General features: G+C 53.8%; 1 protein-coding gene across 3 annotated transcripts in view; it reads left to right on the forward strand.

The window, feature by feature from the left end:
* The window catches only part of SLC39A11 (solute carrier family 39 member 11), a 62,855-nt gene that overhangs the window by 32,719 nt on the left and 16,036 nt on the right, over positions 1-14,100 (forward strand). For all 3 annotated transcript variants that reach the window (XM_005530688.3, XM_014259435.2, XM_014259436.2), the window contains exon 6: positions 4,571-4,741. In XM_005530688.3, coding sequence (XP_005530745.3) covers positions 4,571-4,741 — 171 coding nt within the window. The remainder of the gene's footprint in view (positions 1-4,570; positions 4,742-14,100) is intronic.

The following is a 14,100-nucleotide window of genomic DNA, read 5'->3' on the forward strand; positions in this document are numbered from 1 at the left end:
GGCTCCTGTGCACCCCGGGGTGGATGAAGGCTCCCAACAAACCCCGACTCTCTGTTTCTGTTCCTCTGAAGGCCTCAGCACGGGCAGGCACCTCTTGGATCTGCCAAAAACGCTGGGAAATGGGTTTGTTCCGTGTGGGGGCCGGCAGGATGGGGCTGCAGTCACACACCCTGCACGGGGGGCTCCTGGCCCATTCCCACCGAATCCCAAGGCTCTGGAGCATGGGAAGCCTGTGCTCTCTGCTCAAGCACCCTGAGCCTTCCTAGCAATAAATAAAAGCTATTTTTAAAAAGAAACCCTTATTTTGACCATAGTTGGGCAGCTCCACGGAGCCTCTTTTCCAGCATTTTTGTTGCCTGAGCGTAAACTTCCCAAGAATTGGCTTTGCCCAGCTTCGGGGGCTCATTCCCAGCATTTCCCTGGCTGGAAAATTCCTTCTTGCCAGCTGGGCTGGGATCCGTGCCCTCAGAGCTGCCAGAGGTGTGGATCCCGGGATTTCTCCTGGCTGGGAGCCCGTGGGATGCAGCTTTCCCTGTACCTGTCTGCGAGGGGCTGGCAGCCGTCCCCCCAAGACGTGCTGCGCTTAATTAGCGGCACTAATTAAAACCTCTTCTGGAGGTGGGAGATAAGAGCAGCGTTCCCTGCGTGGCAGCAGATGCTCCCTGACGCCCCATCTGCTCCCCGGCATCCAGAACCTTCTGTGCTCCCTGGAATTCCTCCTGCACTGGGAACGGGATGAGGGAGGGGATGTGGGGAGGTTTGGAGGGGGAGATGCCAGCGGGGAATGGCTTTGGATGCTGAGGGGCACTGCTGGATTCAGCCCCGAGAGAGGACAGAATTCCTTGGGAAAAACCTTGAAAAACAGGGAAAACTGAGGGAAGACATGGGGGGAATCCTTGGAAAAAGCCCTTAAAAAGGGAAAACTGAGGGAAGACATGGGGGAATCCTTGGAAAAAGCCCTTAAAAAGGGAAAACTGAGGGAAGACATGGCTGGAAACCTTGGAAAAAGCCCTTAAAAAGGGAAAACTGAGGGAAGACATGGGGGGAATCCTTGGAAAAAGCCCTTAAAAAGGGAAAGCTGAGGGAAGACATGGCTGGAAACGTTGGGAAAAGCCTTTAAACCAGGAAAAGCTGAGGGAAGACATGGCTGGAAACGTTGGGAAAAGCCTTTAAACCAGGAAAAGCTGAGGGAAGACATGAGGGAATTGTTGGAAAAAGCCCTTAAAAAGGGAAAACTGAGGGAAGACATGGCTGGAAACGTTGGGAAAAGCCTTTAAACCAGGAAAAGCTGAGGGAAGACATGAGGGAATTGTTGGAAAAAGCCTTTAAATCAGGGAAAGCTGAGGGAAGACATGGCTGGAAACCTTGGAAAAAGCCCTTAAAAAGGGAAAACTGAGGGAAGACATGGCTGGAAACGTTGGGAAAAGCCTTTAAACCAGGAAAAGCTGAGGGAAGACATGGCTGGAAATGTTGGGAAAAGCCTTTAAACCAGGAAAAGCTGAGGGAAGACATGAGGGAATTGTTGGAAAAAGCCTTTAAATCAGGGAAAGCTGAGGGAAGACATGGCTGGAATCGTTGGATAAACCTTTAAACCAGGAAAAGCTGAGGGAAGACATGGCTGGAAATGTTGGGAAAAGCCTTTAAAAAGGGAAAACTGAGGGAAGACATGGGGGAATCCTTACAAAAAGCCCTTAAAAAGGGAAAGCTGAGGAAAGACATGGGGTAATTGTTGGAAAAAGCCTTTAAACCAGGGAAAGCTGAGGGAAGACATGGGGGGAATCCTTGGAAAAAGCCTTTAAAAAGGGAAAGCTGAGGGAAAACATGGCTGGAATCCTTAGAAAAAGCCCTTAAAAAGGGAAAGCTGAGGGAAGACACGGCTGGAATCCCAAGCTGTTCAAGTCTCCTGCTTTTCCTGGGGCAGCACTAAGGCAGAATTCCAGCTGCAGGGAATGAGGAGGCTGAGGGGGTGCTGTGAGGCTGGGAGAGGAATTTGGAGCAGCTTTTTTGCTGCTCTGCTGCTCCCTCCAGGTGTTGGCCGAGCTTGGAGCAGCCGCTCCGGCAGAATCAGAATTACACAACAGAAGAAACATCTGAGGCTTTCCTGCCTTTCCCATATTCATCAACGGCAAATAATTCCCACAAACAGCCAGCGAGCAGCAGCTAATTAGGGATTTTAATAAGCTTGGAGCTGCTTCTCCTCCCCTTCTCCCACACCTCAGAGATGGGAGCTGACAGATCTGACCAGGGGAAGCAGCTCAGCCCTTGGAAGTTCGGCTGAAGGAAGAATTCCCAGATTCCCCAGGCCTGGAGGTCTCTCCAGAGCTTTTCCTTGTTGGAAGGATTGGATGGGGGAAAGGTGGAGAGGAGGGGTTTGGAGCTGGGGATGGTTTTCCTTGCAGCATCTCCAGCTCCAGGTTGGCCTCGGTGGGTTTGTGCCGGCGTGGGGAGAGGAGATGTTGGGCTGCCTCTTCCTCTTTGGAGAAGGAGCCTGTGCCAGAGGGGACCAGCCCCTCCTGTCCCCCGGGCTGTCTGCAGGGGTTCTGCAGCTAAGCCAGGACTAAAACAGCTCCTAAACCCGCTCAGAGGGGCTGCCTGGGCTCCAAAGCCATCCCCACAGCTCAGAGCACTCTGAACTCCAGGGCTTAGGAGAGGTTAAAGCCAGGCCTAAGTGGGGAGGAGGAGGAGGAGGAGAAGGGCTCTGGAGCGGGTGTGGAAAACTGGAGAGCTCCATGGGTTTGGATTTGGGAGCTGAGGGAGGGCAGGAGCAGGGTTTGGAGTCAACAGAGCCTCGGTCTGTTTGAGCACCAAAGCTGAGCTCACGGCTAATGCAAACAGTTTTCATTAAGAAATAATCAAAAATAAAAAGCCATTTCACATGCTGATAAGGAGCCAGTCGGTTTTTTCACTTCAGCAGCAGTTTAAGCCACGCTCAAAGCCATTTATCTTTTCTCCAGCTCTGGCTGCAGAGGATATGAAAAATGCAGCAGGCTGCATGTATGTAATTAAACTTTTGGCAGAATCTTTGCCCCGCAGCTTTGCTAAGAAATTCAATAATGATAAATCGAGTGGAATATCTAAAGGACTTTTTGTGAACAAGATTTAAAATAATGTCTGTGGCACGGGGAGTTATTTGCCACCTAATTGTCTTGGCAGGCTCTGGGAGCAGCCTGTCTGTGGTGTCAGCTCTTCTTTACAGCCCAGCCCTTGTTCTGCTCTTATCTCCACTCCAATTTGCCATTGAGGCTTTCCTGATTCCCAGCCAAGCCCGTGCTTATCCCTAATGACTGTTTTGTTCCCCCAGCCCGGCGTTTCCAGCTGGGAATGCTCCTGTCCCGCTCCCTCCCGAGCTGGCAGTGGTGCCATCGCTGCTCTGTAATTATCCTTTCCTTTTTATCCTCTTTTCCAGCAGGACTGGGAAGCAGAGCCCGTCCCTTGAGCAGGCTCTGTGTGACACTCCTCTGAAAGCGATGCCGGGATTGTCTCCCTGCTTTTGGTGTTGCTGCCTTTATCCCCGGCTAATCCAGGGATCGTTTACAGGAGAGGCGATTTTCTGTTCAAACTGTCCCTCCAACCCCCTCCTCTGCACTTTCCCTGGGAAAACCACACCAATTCCTTTTCATTTCCACAGCTTTTCCCTGTTTTCCTCGCCCCCGTGGCATCCCCCCCCAGCCTTTGTCACCCCTGGCCTTGGAGGGGCTTGGGGTCTCCTCGGAAAAGGGGATTTTTCATCATTTCCCCCCCCAACAGGACCAAGCAGACTAATTAAAATTAAGATATATTATATAAAAGAACAGTTAACGAGGTATCTGATGGAAATGAGCTGGACCTGAGCACCTGAGGAGGTGGCAGTGACAGAGCCGGGGTTGGTTTTGGTCTTGTTGATTGGCCTCAAACTGAAAGAGAGGAGGATTAGATGGGATATTGGGAAGGAATTCCTGGCTGGGACGCCCTGGAAAAGAATTCCCAGAGAAGCTGTGGCTGCCCCTGGATCCCTGGAAGCGTCCAAGGCCAGCTTGGAGCACTCTGGGGCAGGGGAAGGTCCGTGGAGGAGGAGCAGGCAGAGCCTGGGGGTCTCCCTGGGCTGCCCAGCTGTGCCTTCCTTGGCTCACACCAGAGTTTCCTCTCCCCACTTTTCCTCATCCCAATGTTTTCTATTCCACCATGGCTCATCCCAATATTTTCTGTCCCACTTTTCCTCACCCCGATGTTTTCTGTCCCACCATGGCTCACCCCGATGTTTTCTATCCCACTTTTCCTCACCCCAATATTTTCTGTCCCCACTTTTCCTCACCCCAATATTTTCTGTCCCCACTTTTCCTCACCCCAATATTTTCTGTCCCCACTTTTCCTCACCCCAATATTTTCTATCCCACTTTTCCTCACCCAGTATTTTCTGTCCCGATGTTTTCTATCCCCACCATGGCTCACCCCAATATTTTCTGTCCCACTTTTCCTCACCCCGATGTTTTCTATCCCACTTTTCCTCACCCCGGTGTTTTCTGTCCCACTTTTCCTCACCCCAATATTTTCTGTCCCCACTTTTCCTCACCCCGGTGTTTTCTGTCCCCAGACAAGGCTGAGAACGGGGAGCCGTACCAGCGGAGGAGGGGAGTGGGGTCCCCCCTTGCCGAGGACCCCCCGGCATTCCCGGCTCCCCGGGCTGGAGCCGCCCTGGCCGGGAGCAGCAGCTGGAGGAGGATCACGCTGATGATCCTGGCTATCACCATCCACAACATCCCCGGTGAGTCCACGGCCAGGCTCCCGGCTCCCAGCCCAGCTCTCCAGCGCAGATGGCGCTCGCAGAGTGGGCGCCTTTGGCCAGGATCCCATTGCAGATCCCGTGGGGCTGAGCCACGGGAGGCTTTGGCAGCAGAACCCCGCTGGGGAGGGGGCTCGGGGGGAGCCTGCAGCAGCTGCAGCCCCGCTCCTGCCAGCCCGGCCTGGGTGCAATCGCAATTCCCCGGGGTGTATGGGGAAAGGTGACAAATCCCGCTCCCTCTTGGCCTCTCCGTGTCTGTGAGCGGGCAGGGATGGGTTTCAGGGCGCTGGGTCTCTGCAGGGGAATGTGCACTGGGGTTTGTTTCCTCGGCCCGGGCGTGGGTTTGGACAAGGGGTGGAAAATCACAGAGCTGCAGGTTCTGGAGGGCTGGGTCCTGCCAGGCCGGGCTGTGTGGAGAACAGAGGATGGTGAGATCAGTTTGGGACAGCTCAGGATGTTTGGCTGCTCCGCAGTTCTTGGGGATGGTTAAAGTAAAATAAGGCAGCTTTTCCAGGTTTTTTTTTTCCTGGTTTCTTCCCTCCTCCTCCTCTCCTTGCCTTTCCTTTCTCCCTTCTTTGCTCTGTGCCTGGCTGGGTGGATCTGTAAATCAGGACATCCATCCCCAGTTCCAGCAGGGGAATTGCCAGGGGAAGGCTCCGTTGTGGATGTGGAATCCCAGCTCCTGCCTTTCCCTGGGAGCCACAAAACCCGAGGGGACACACACAGAGCTCCTGGCCTTTCCCTCCTCCGGCTCCTCCAGCTTCCTGCTGCTCCTGGGCTGGGAATTGTCTCCTTCCAGCAGCTGCTGGGCACCCCTGGCTGCTCCTGGGCTGGGAATTGTCTCCTTCCAGCTGCTGCTGGGCACCCCTGGCTGCTCCTGGGCTGGGAATTGTCTCCTTCCAGCTGCTGCTGGGCACCCCTGGCTGCTCCTGGGCTTGGGTTATGCTGATAAGGAGCTGGGAGTTAATGATTTGCTGCTCTCGTTGCATCAGCAGCACGAGCTGGGCATTAACCTGCTCCAGGCTGTCAGCAGCAGCAAAACATTTCTCCCTCCTCATCCCTCTTTTTTTAATTAATCCCAGGGGGATAAGTTGGGTGCTGTAGTTCAGCTCCAGGTGTTGCTGGGAGAGGAAGGTGCCTGGCAGGAAGGGCCAGGAAGGAGATTTAAATGAGCCACAGACAATAAAATAAAATAAAACAAACATATAAAATAAAATAAAATAAAATAAAATAAAATAAAATAAAATAAAATAAAATAAAATATAAAATAATAAAATAAAAATAAAAATAAAAATATAAAATAAAGATATATAAAATAATATAAAAATAAAATAAAATATAAAATAAAATAATAAAATAAAAATAAAAATATAATATAATATAAAATAAAGATATATAAAATAATATAAAAATAAAATAAATAAAATAAAATAAAATAAAATAAACATAAAATAAAAATATAAAATAAAATAAAAATGTAAAATAAAATAAAAATGTAAAATAAAATAAAATAAATAAAATAAAATAAAATAAACATAAAATAAAATAAAGATATAAAATAAAAATATAAAATAAAATAAAGATATAAAATAAAATAAAAATATAAAATAAAATAAAAATATAAAATAAAATAAAGATATAAAATAAAATAAAAATATAAAATAAAATAAAGATATAAAATAAAATAAAGATATAAAATAAAAAAAAAAATAAAATAAAATAATGAAATATGAAATGTCTGCAGTGAGTGAAGTGTAACTGGATTTCATCCCTCAGAGAAGGTGGCACCTCCCTGATTCCCACCTGGCAGCAGCAGAAGGGGAAGGTTCTGCAGAGGAGTGGCCCAGGTGTCACCCGTGGCAGGAGGTTGGTGCTGCCCTGTCCCTGCTCCTCAGGAGCACAAAGCCACCTCTGGATGCTGAAAATTCTCCCCTGCTGGGAGAATTCAAGAATTTTATCTTAAATAAACCTGGGATATCTTAAATCTGGGATTAATATCTTATTTAAATATCTTAAATGTGGGATTAAAGCTTCATCCCCGGAGAGGTGTGAGGCTGGGGCTCGGTGCTGGCCCTGTCCCTGCTGAGTTTTGATCCCCAATCCCCCTCCTGCTCCTTCCCAGAGGCTTTTCAGTGACCCTGGGGCCTCTCAGCAGTGACAGAGCCCTGCCCTGCCTCCTTGCCCTGGGGATTTGTCCAAAGTCACCCCTTGCCAGGGGCTCTGTGCCCTGAGGAAGAATTCGGGCTGGGGATAAATAATTCAGGCTGTGATGAAATCAGGTGAGCAGCAATCCGGGGCTCTGAATTCCTTCTGCTTTCCCAGGGTTTGGAAACACGGGAATCTCTGCCTCAATTAGCAGCCCTGCCAGAGGAGAGGCTGGCACGGGCTTTAATTAAGTTTAATTTCATTTAAATTACCACGGGCTCCTGCAGGGTGAGCACTCCTCGTGCTGGGCAGGGCAGGAGGTGCTGGGGATGATCCAAGCCCTGGGAAAATCATGGAATGCTCCTCAGGGAGCCGTGGAATGGTTTGGGTGGGAAAGGACCCCAAAGCTCCTGCAGCGCCACCTCCCACTGGCCCTGGGTGCTCCAAGCTGGCCTTGGACACTTCCAGGGATGGAGCAGCTGCTCTGGGAAATCCATTCAGCCTCGCATTGATTCCCAACATTCCATGGGAATCTTCCCTCTTTCCCTTTCAAGCCATCCCCCCTGTCCTGTCACCTGTGTGAAAAGCCGCTCTCCGTCTTTATTTTACCGGCTCTTCTAAGGATGGTTGGCTTTTGTGCTTCAAAAGTACTGCGAAGGCTCCACGGGCTCTCTCCAGAGCCTGCTGTTCTCCTTCCAGCTTCCTCTGGCAGCTCCCTCTCCTCCCCTGGGAGCCCTCGGCACTCCCACGGAGGTGCCCAGCTCATTCCCAAGGCTTTTCCGTCCTTCCCGTGCCCCCAGAGCTGCTCACACGGCTCCACAGCCCTGGGAGGGGCTGGGACACTGCGGGAGGGGGATCCACACTCACCTCCCTGGGGCTCTGAGCCCTCACTGCCAGCCCAAACCCTGCCTCAGTTTCCCCTGGCTGGCAGCCCAAGCTCCATCCCCGCTCTCCTCCCGTGCTGCTGGGGGATGAGCTCCCCTTTTGCTGCCAACAGGGAATCGTTGGAGGACCTTGAGCGTCCTTTAGGGCTGAGCTGGCTGCTCCTGGCAGTGCCTCTGGCTCTGTTTCCAGGCTGGGAGCAGCTTCTCGTGGAGGGGAGAGAGCAGAACCCCCAGCCCAGCCTCCCACAGCCTCTCCCTGTTGGTGGAGGAAAGGTTGGATAATTTGTTCCAAAGCTGGGAATGCCAATGGAAAGGATAAATTGATAATGACAGGAGATGCCAAACTGCAGACTCTTCCTGCTAATTAATATTCATCTATGCCGGCTTTAGCAGAACATTAATTATGTATTTAATCAAGCCCTGTTTATTCTGGTTTAGCTTTGTACCTTGGGTGGCTGTTATGCTGAAGGCTTCAGATTAATTAAAATGTTACTGGTGTATCACAAATAACAATTAGCGAGGTGTGAGCTGCTCAGCCCTTCCCTCTGTGCTGCCCTGGGAGGGGAGGGCAGGCTGGGGCCCCGGATCCTGGGATGCTCCTGGGATGCTCCTGGGATGCTCCAGGGATGCTCCAGGGATGCTCCAGGGATGGCTCTGCTGCCGGATTTTGGGGTTCCCCCAGCGGGGAGGTGCTGCAGGAGCCCCTCATGCTCCGGGAGAGGCCCAGGGCCCGTTCTGCTCATCTTCACTGCCCTGGGGCTCTCCCTGGAGCCTCAGAATTCCAGAGACATTGAGGCTGGAAAAGGCTCCGGGGATGGATCCGAGCTGTGCCCGAAGCCCTGAGTGCCCTGAGTGCCTCCCCCAGCCCATTCCAAGGCCTGACCGCCCTTCCCAAGGGAATTCTTCCACCCTGAGCTCCCCTGGCCCAGCCTGGGGCTGTTCCCTCTCCTCCTGTCCCTGTTCCCAGAGCAGGTCCTGGCAGGGAGTTGTGCAGAGCCAGAAGTTCCCCCTGAGCCTCCTTTTCTCCAGGCTGAGCCCCCTTCCCAAATCCCTGATCCTGTCCTGGTGCTCCAGCCCCTTCCCAAATCCCTGGTCCTCTTCTGATGTTCCAGCCCCTTTCCCAAATCCCCCAGCTGCCCTCAGAGGAATCTCAGGGATCTTGTGGGGTTTTTGGTGGCTCAGCAAGGACCGAGTCCCTCCCCGTGGGTGTCCAGGTGGGGCAGGGAGGAGCTGCAGGTGTTGGTGCTGACAATTCCCTGCCTTGGGAAATTCCTGACAATTCCCTGGCTCTCGGGAAATGCGTGTTCCCCATCCTCAGAATCGGCTCAGGACAGCCGGGCCCTGCCCCATCCCTGGATCATCCTCCAGGAGAGGCAGCGGGGCTGCTCCGATGCTTCCAACCCCCAGAACGTTGCCAAGGAAACCTGAAATTCCCGGTTTTTTTCCCCCTTTGTGCTGTGCCAGACCGAGCCTATCCCGGGATCATCCCTTTCCCTGCAGGGGGAAACCTGCAGCAGGAATCCTGTCCCCTCTCCTCCACACCAGCCCCAGTGATCCCCGTTCCAGGCACCGCTCACAGCCCACCCCGCAGCTTTTTGGGGTGAATCTCCCCCTCCTGGGTCCCCAAAATGCCACCAGGGCAGCGCCAAGCCAGGGCACCTCCTCTCGCTGCCACCTCCAAGCGCAATCCCAAGGGGACAGGACTTGTCTGGTGTCACCTGGGCGAGCAGGATCGTTCCCCCCAGCCCGGAGCGGTCTCAGCCACCCTTCCCACAGCTGGCACCACCTCAGGGTGTCTCCTTCTCACCTTTTGTGCCACCTCCCCGCCTGGGGTTTGTTCCCAATCCGGCTCACACGCTCTGCCCTGCTCCTCCCCTGGCTCCTGCTCATTAAAAATTAATCAATCCCAGCTCGTTAATGGCTTTCTGGCACTGGGAGCTGGAGAGGAAGCCTCGGGTGGAGCTCTGGGAGGTTTGGGGGGCTCTGCCATGTCCCTTTACCCCTTCCCAGAGCCCCCTGCTCAAAGAGGCGGAAACTCGGGAGCAAAACCGGGGGGCTTGGGCTGGAGGCAGAGAAGGGAGCTCTCCAGGGAGGGTTTGGATGTGACCTGTGGGGTTTGGCACCCCCAGGTGAGCTCCCTCAGCACCCAGAGAGGGTTTGGATGTGACCTGTGGGGTTTGACACCCCCAGGTGAGCTCCCTCTCTCCAGGGAGGGTTTTGGACCTGATCTCTGGGGTTTGACAGCCCCAGGTGAGCTCCCTCAGCAGTGGTGCCCCTGTGGTTGATCCATGCTGTTGCCAGGTGGAATTCTGGATAAATTCTGAGCTTTTTAACCCTCAAACCAGCCCTGAGCTTTTTAACCCTCCGAGCAGCCCCACGGGGGTCGGGCAGAGCTCACCCCTTGTGCCGAGAGCTGCTCCTGGGATGGAGGTGGATTTGAGGACGGGAAGGGCTGGGGGCTGTGCAGGCAGCAGAGGTTCCGTGCTGTGCAGGCAGATTGGAGTTCCTGGGAAGGGAGGTGATTTCCAGGCTGGCTGCTTTTGTCATTAGCAAAAATTGATTGGATTGATCCTCCCGGGACAGGCGCTCCCGTGCGCTCGGCCTCCCGGGGGAAGGGCAATGAGCGCCAGATTGCATCTCAATTATCAACAGCGCTGATTATTTATATGAATATTCTCCCAGATCCATTAAAAGGCTGGGAACATTCTGGCTTTTTGGGTTTCTATTTTCCGTGGGGCTGTTGGAATGGAGGCCTGTTTTCCAATTGTTGGTTTTAATGAGGCTTTGGGAACCCACTGGGGCTCAGCAGAGCGTGAGGACTGGAGCTGCACCCATTAATCTGTGCCTCGTCTGGGTGATGCCTCTTCCAGGAATTCCAACATTCCCCCTGCCCTGCCTGTTCCTGGCTCTTCCTGGGCACTTGGAGCACCCTCCATTCCTGCTGGGAGGGGTTGTTTTTAGGAAGGAAAAGGAGGAAAAGACTTCCCCACAGCATTGCATTCCAAGGAGGATGCAGGTACGGGAAGGTTGGTGGGCGCAGGGAGCACATGGGGCAGCAATTCCATGGAATTTCAGGGAATTGGAGCGGTGGGGAGCACATGGGGCAGCAATTCCATGGAATTTCAGGGAATTGGAGCGGTGGGGAGCACATGGGGCAGCAATTCCATGGAATTTCAGGGAATTGGAGCGGTGGGGAGCACATGGGGCAGCAATTCCATGGAATTTCAGGGAATTGGAGCGGAGTGCTGGCCCTGAGGCTCGCTCAGAGGGATGGGAAGGTGCACCTTGGGACAGCCAGGAATTTTTCACAGCATTTCTGCCCTGGAGAGAAAACCCAGCTGGGGTTGGCTCCCAAGGCACCTCCGGGATAATTCCAGAGGGAGCAGGGATGAGCAGGGACTGCTGGCCACGGAGCTGGGACGTGCTGGGCAGCCAGGGAGAGGAGAGAGGTGGGAGGGGATGGGGACAGAGCCGGGAGCTCGGCTCCATCCGGAACGTTCCGGCAGCACCGGGATCAGGGATCACCTCACCGGGATCAGCCCGAGCCTGGCTGCTCTGGGAAAGGTGCCCTTGACCTTTCCTTAATTAATCCTTAATTGTCACCTCCTCAGCACGGGCTGGGACATTCCCATCTCCTGAGCTCCACTGGAGTCCTTGGGAGAAGCTGCAGGGAGCTGGGAAGGGCGGGAGAGGCAGCGGGTGAGGGACACAGGTGACATCCCCAGGGCTCAGGTGACATCCCCAGGGCTCAGGTGACATCCCCAGGGCTCAGGTGACATCTCTAGCAGTGGGTGATGCCCTCAGGGAAGGACACAGGTGACATTTTCCCATGAAGGACACAGGTGACATCCCCAGGGGAAGGACACAGGTGACATCCCCAGGGGAAGGACACAGGTGACATCCCCAGGGCTCAGGTGACATCCCCAGGGCTCAGGTGACACCCCACCTGTGGCTGCTCCTCTCAGGCTGTTTTTGGCTCTGTTGTCTCCGGCTCAGCTCCCTCAGGACTCCCCCTGCTCCTCCCAGGCAGCTGGAGGCAATTCCATGTTTTCCAGGGTGGGAAGTTCTCCTCCCAGGCTCACACTGTCTGGAGGGGACCCTGATGTCCCCCTGCCACCAGCTCATCTGTCACAAACTCATTTGGAGGCAGCCAGCAGATAACACATCGGTGTTTTGTCAGCAGCAACAGCCACAAAGGTGACAAAAGCCAATTAAATCCAGGATTTTCACCAGCTGGAATGAAATATTCCACTGAAATATTCATGTGGGAGCTGCTTTCCTGCCTTGTCCCCATCAGATCTCAGCTCTGTCACATTAAACCTCACTGAGCAGTGGCCTGAGAAAGCGTTTACGTGCTGGGAATGAAACTTTAAATATCTCTGATGGATTCAGGTGCTGTGGGGTCAGGAGAGCCCAGTTCCAGCTGGGTCAGTCCCTGCTTTTAGCTCAGTTCTGCTTTGGTAACTTGGGAAGGAGTTTTCCGCTCCCAGAGAAGCGTTTCCAGGCTGGAGGGGTTTGGGGATGTTGGAGTTGATTTAATTCTTCCAAACCAGCTGGAATTCTTTCAAATCAGGTGGAGGTTGAGTTGTCAGCTCCTGTTCAGCAGCTCCGTGGAGCTGAACTGAGGATTGAAATGAGGATTTGCTTTTGTGGGAGGAGGAGAAGAGAGCAAAGGGTGGGATGAGGATGGGCCGGCTCCTGCCGGGGTTAAACCAGGATTTGGAATTAGCAGGATTTGCTCCTGCCTCCCAAATTCCACCCGAAAGCCCACAAACCCTCAAGTGGTGGGGACCTACAAACTGGAAAATCCCTGGAATCTGCTAATCCTTGAGCAATAATGGCAAAACGGTGATTCCTGGAGGGAGCTGGGCTTCAGTCTGCAGGGAAAAATCTCTGAGTGGCAGTGCTTAAACTCTCCGAGAAATCCAAACCTCATTATGGCAAGATTAATTTCCCACTAGGAACTTAACAGCTCTTCCAAGAGCGGGATGAATAATGGATGAGACCTTGGCAGCTGGAGAACCTTCCTGGAGGAAGCCTCTCCATGTGCTGAGCCAGGAGAATCGGCTCCAGGATCCGTCTGGGAGGGGACAGCGGAGCTCCCAGCTCTGCCCCGGGGGTCCCAGTGCTGTGGGATGTGCGGATCCTGCGGGATCTGGCATCGCTGAGCGGGATTTGGGAAGTGTTGGTGCTTTGTTTAATCACAGGGATGAGTTTTTTGGGATGAGCTCTGTGCTGCTCCATCCCACAATTTCTGCTCCATCCCCTGATCCCTGCTCCATCCTGTGATCCCTGCTCCATCCCAGGATCCCTGCTCCATCCCTCAATCCCTGCTCCATCCCCTGATCCCTGCTCCATCCCCTGATCCCTGCTCCATCCCCTGATCCCTGCTCCATCCCTCAATCCCTGCTCCATCCCCTGATCCCTGCTCCATCCCCTGATCCCTGCTCCATCCCCTGATCCCTGCTCCATCCCAGGATCCCTGCTCCATCCCCTGATCCCTGCTCCATCCCCTGATCCCTGCTCCATCCCCTGATCCCTGCTCCATCCCTCAATCCCTGCTCCATCCCCTGATCCCTGCTCCATCCCCTGATCCCTGCTCCATCCCTCAATCCCTGCTCCATCCCCTGATCCCTGCTCCATCCCCTGATCCCTGCTCCATCCCCTGATCCCTGCTCCATCCCAGGATCCCTGCTCCATCCCAGGATCCCTGCTCCATCCCAGGATCCCTGCTCCATCCCAGGATCCCTGCTCCATCCCCTGATCCCTGCTCCATCCCAGGATCCCTGCTCCATCCCAGGATCCCTGCTCCATCCCAGGATCCCTGCTCCATCCCAGGATCCCTGCTCCATCCCAGGATCCCTGCTCCATCCCTCAATCCCTGCTCCATCCCTCAATCCCTGCTCCATCCCTCAATCCCTGCTCCATCCCAGGATCCCTGCTCCATCCCAGGATCCCTGCTCCATCCCCTGATCCCTGCTCCATCCCCTGATCCCTGCTCCATCCCCTGATCCCTGCTCCATCCCAGGATCCCTGCTCCATCCCAGGATCCATAGGATCGGAGGTTTTCCAGGTGCTGGGATGTACCTGCTGTGCCTGGGCCACCCACACCTGGCTGATTTGGGATCCGTGTCCTGTCCTGGGATGTGGGGCCACTCCTCCTCCTCCTCCTCCTCCTCCTCCTCCTCCTCCTCCTCCTCCCTCCTCCTCCTCCTCCTCCTCCTCCTCCTCCTCCCTGTGGGATTCCTGCTCTGCAGCAGGGGAAGAGAAAGAAATTCACCCCCAAAACCCCCCAAATCAGCCTAAAAATCA

This window comes from Pseudopodoces humilis, chromosome 21 (genome assembly GCF_049639895.1).
Source record: "Pseudopodoces humilis isolate 2021_Gansu_Grassland_sample_001 chromosome 21, ASM4963989v1, whole genome shotgun sequence".
Taxonomy (NCBI): Eukaryota; Metazoa; Chordata; class Aves; order Passeriformes; family Paridae; genus Pseudopodoces; species Pseudopodoces humilis.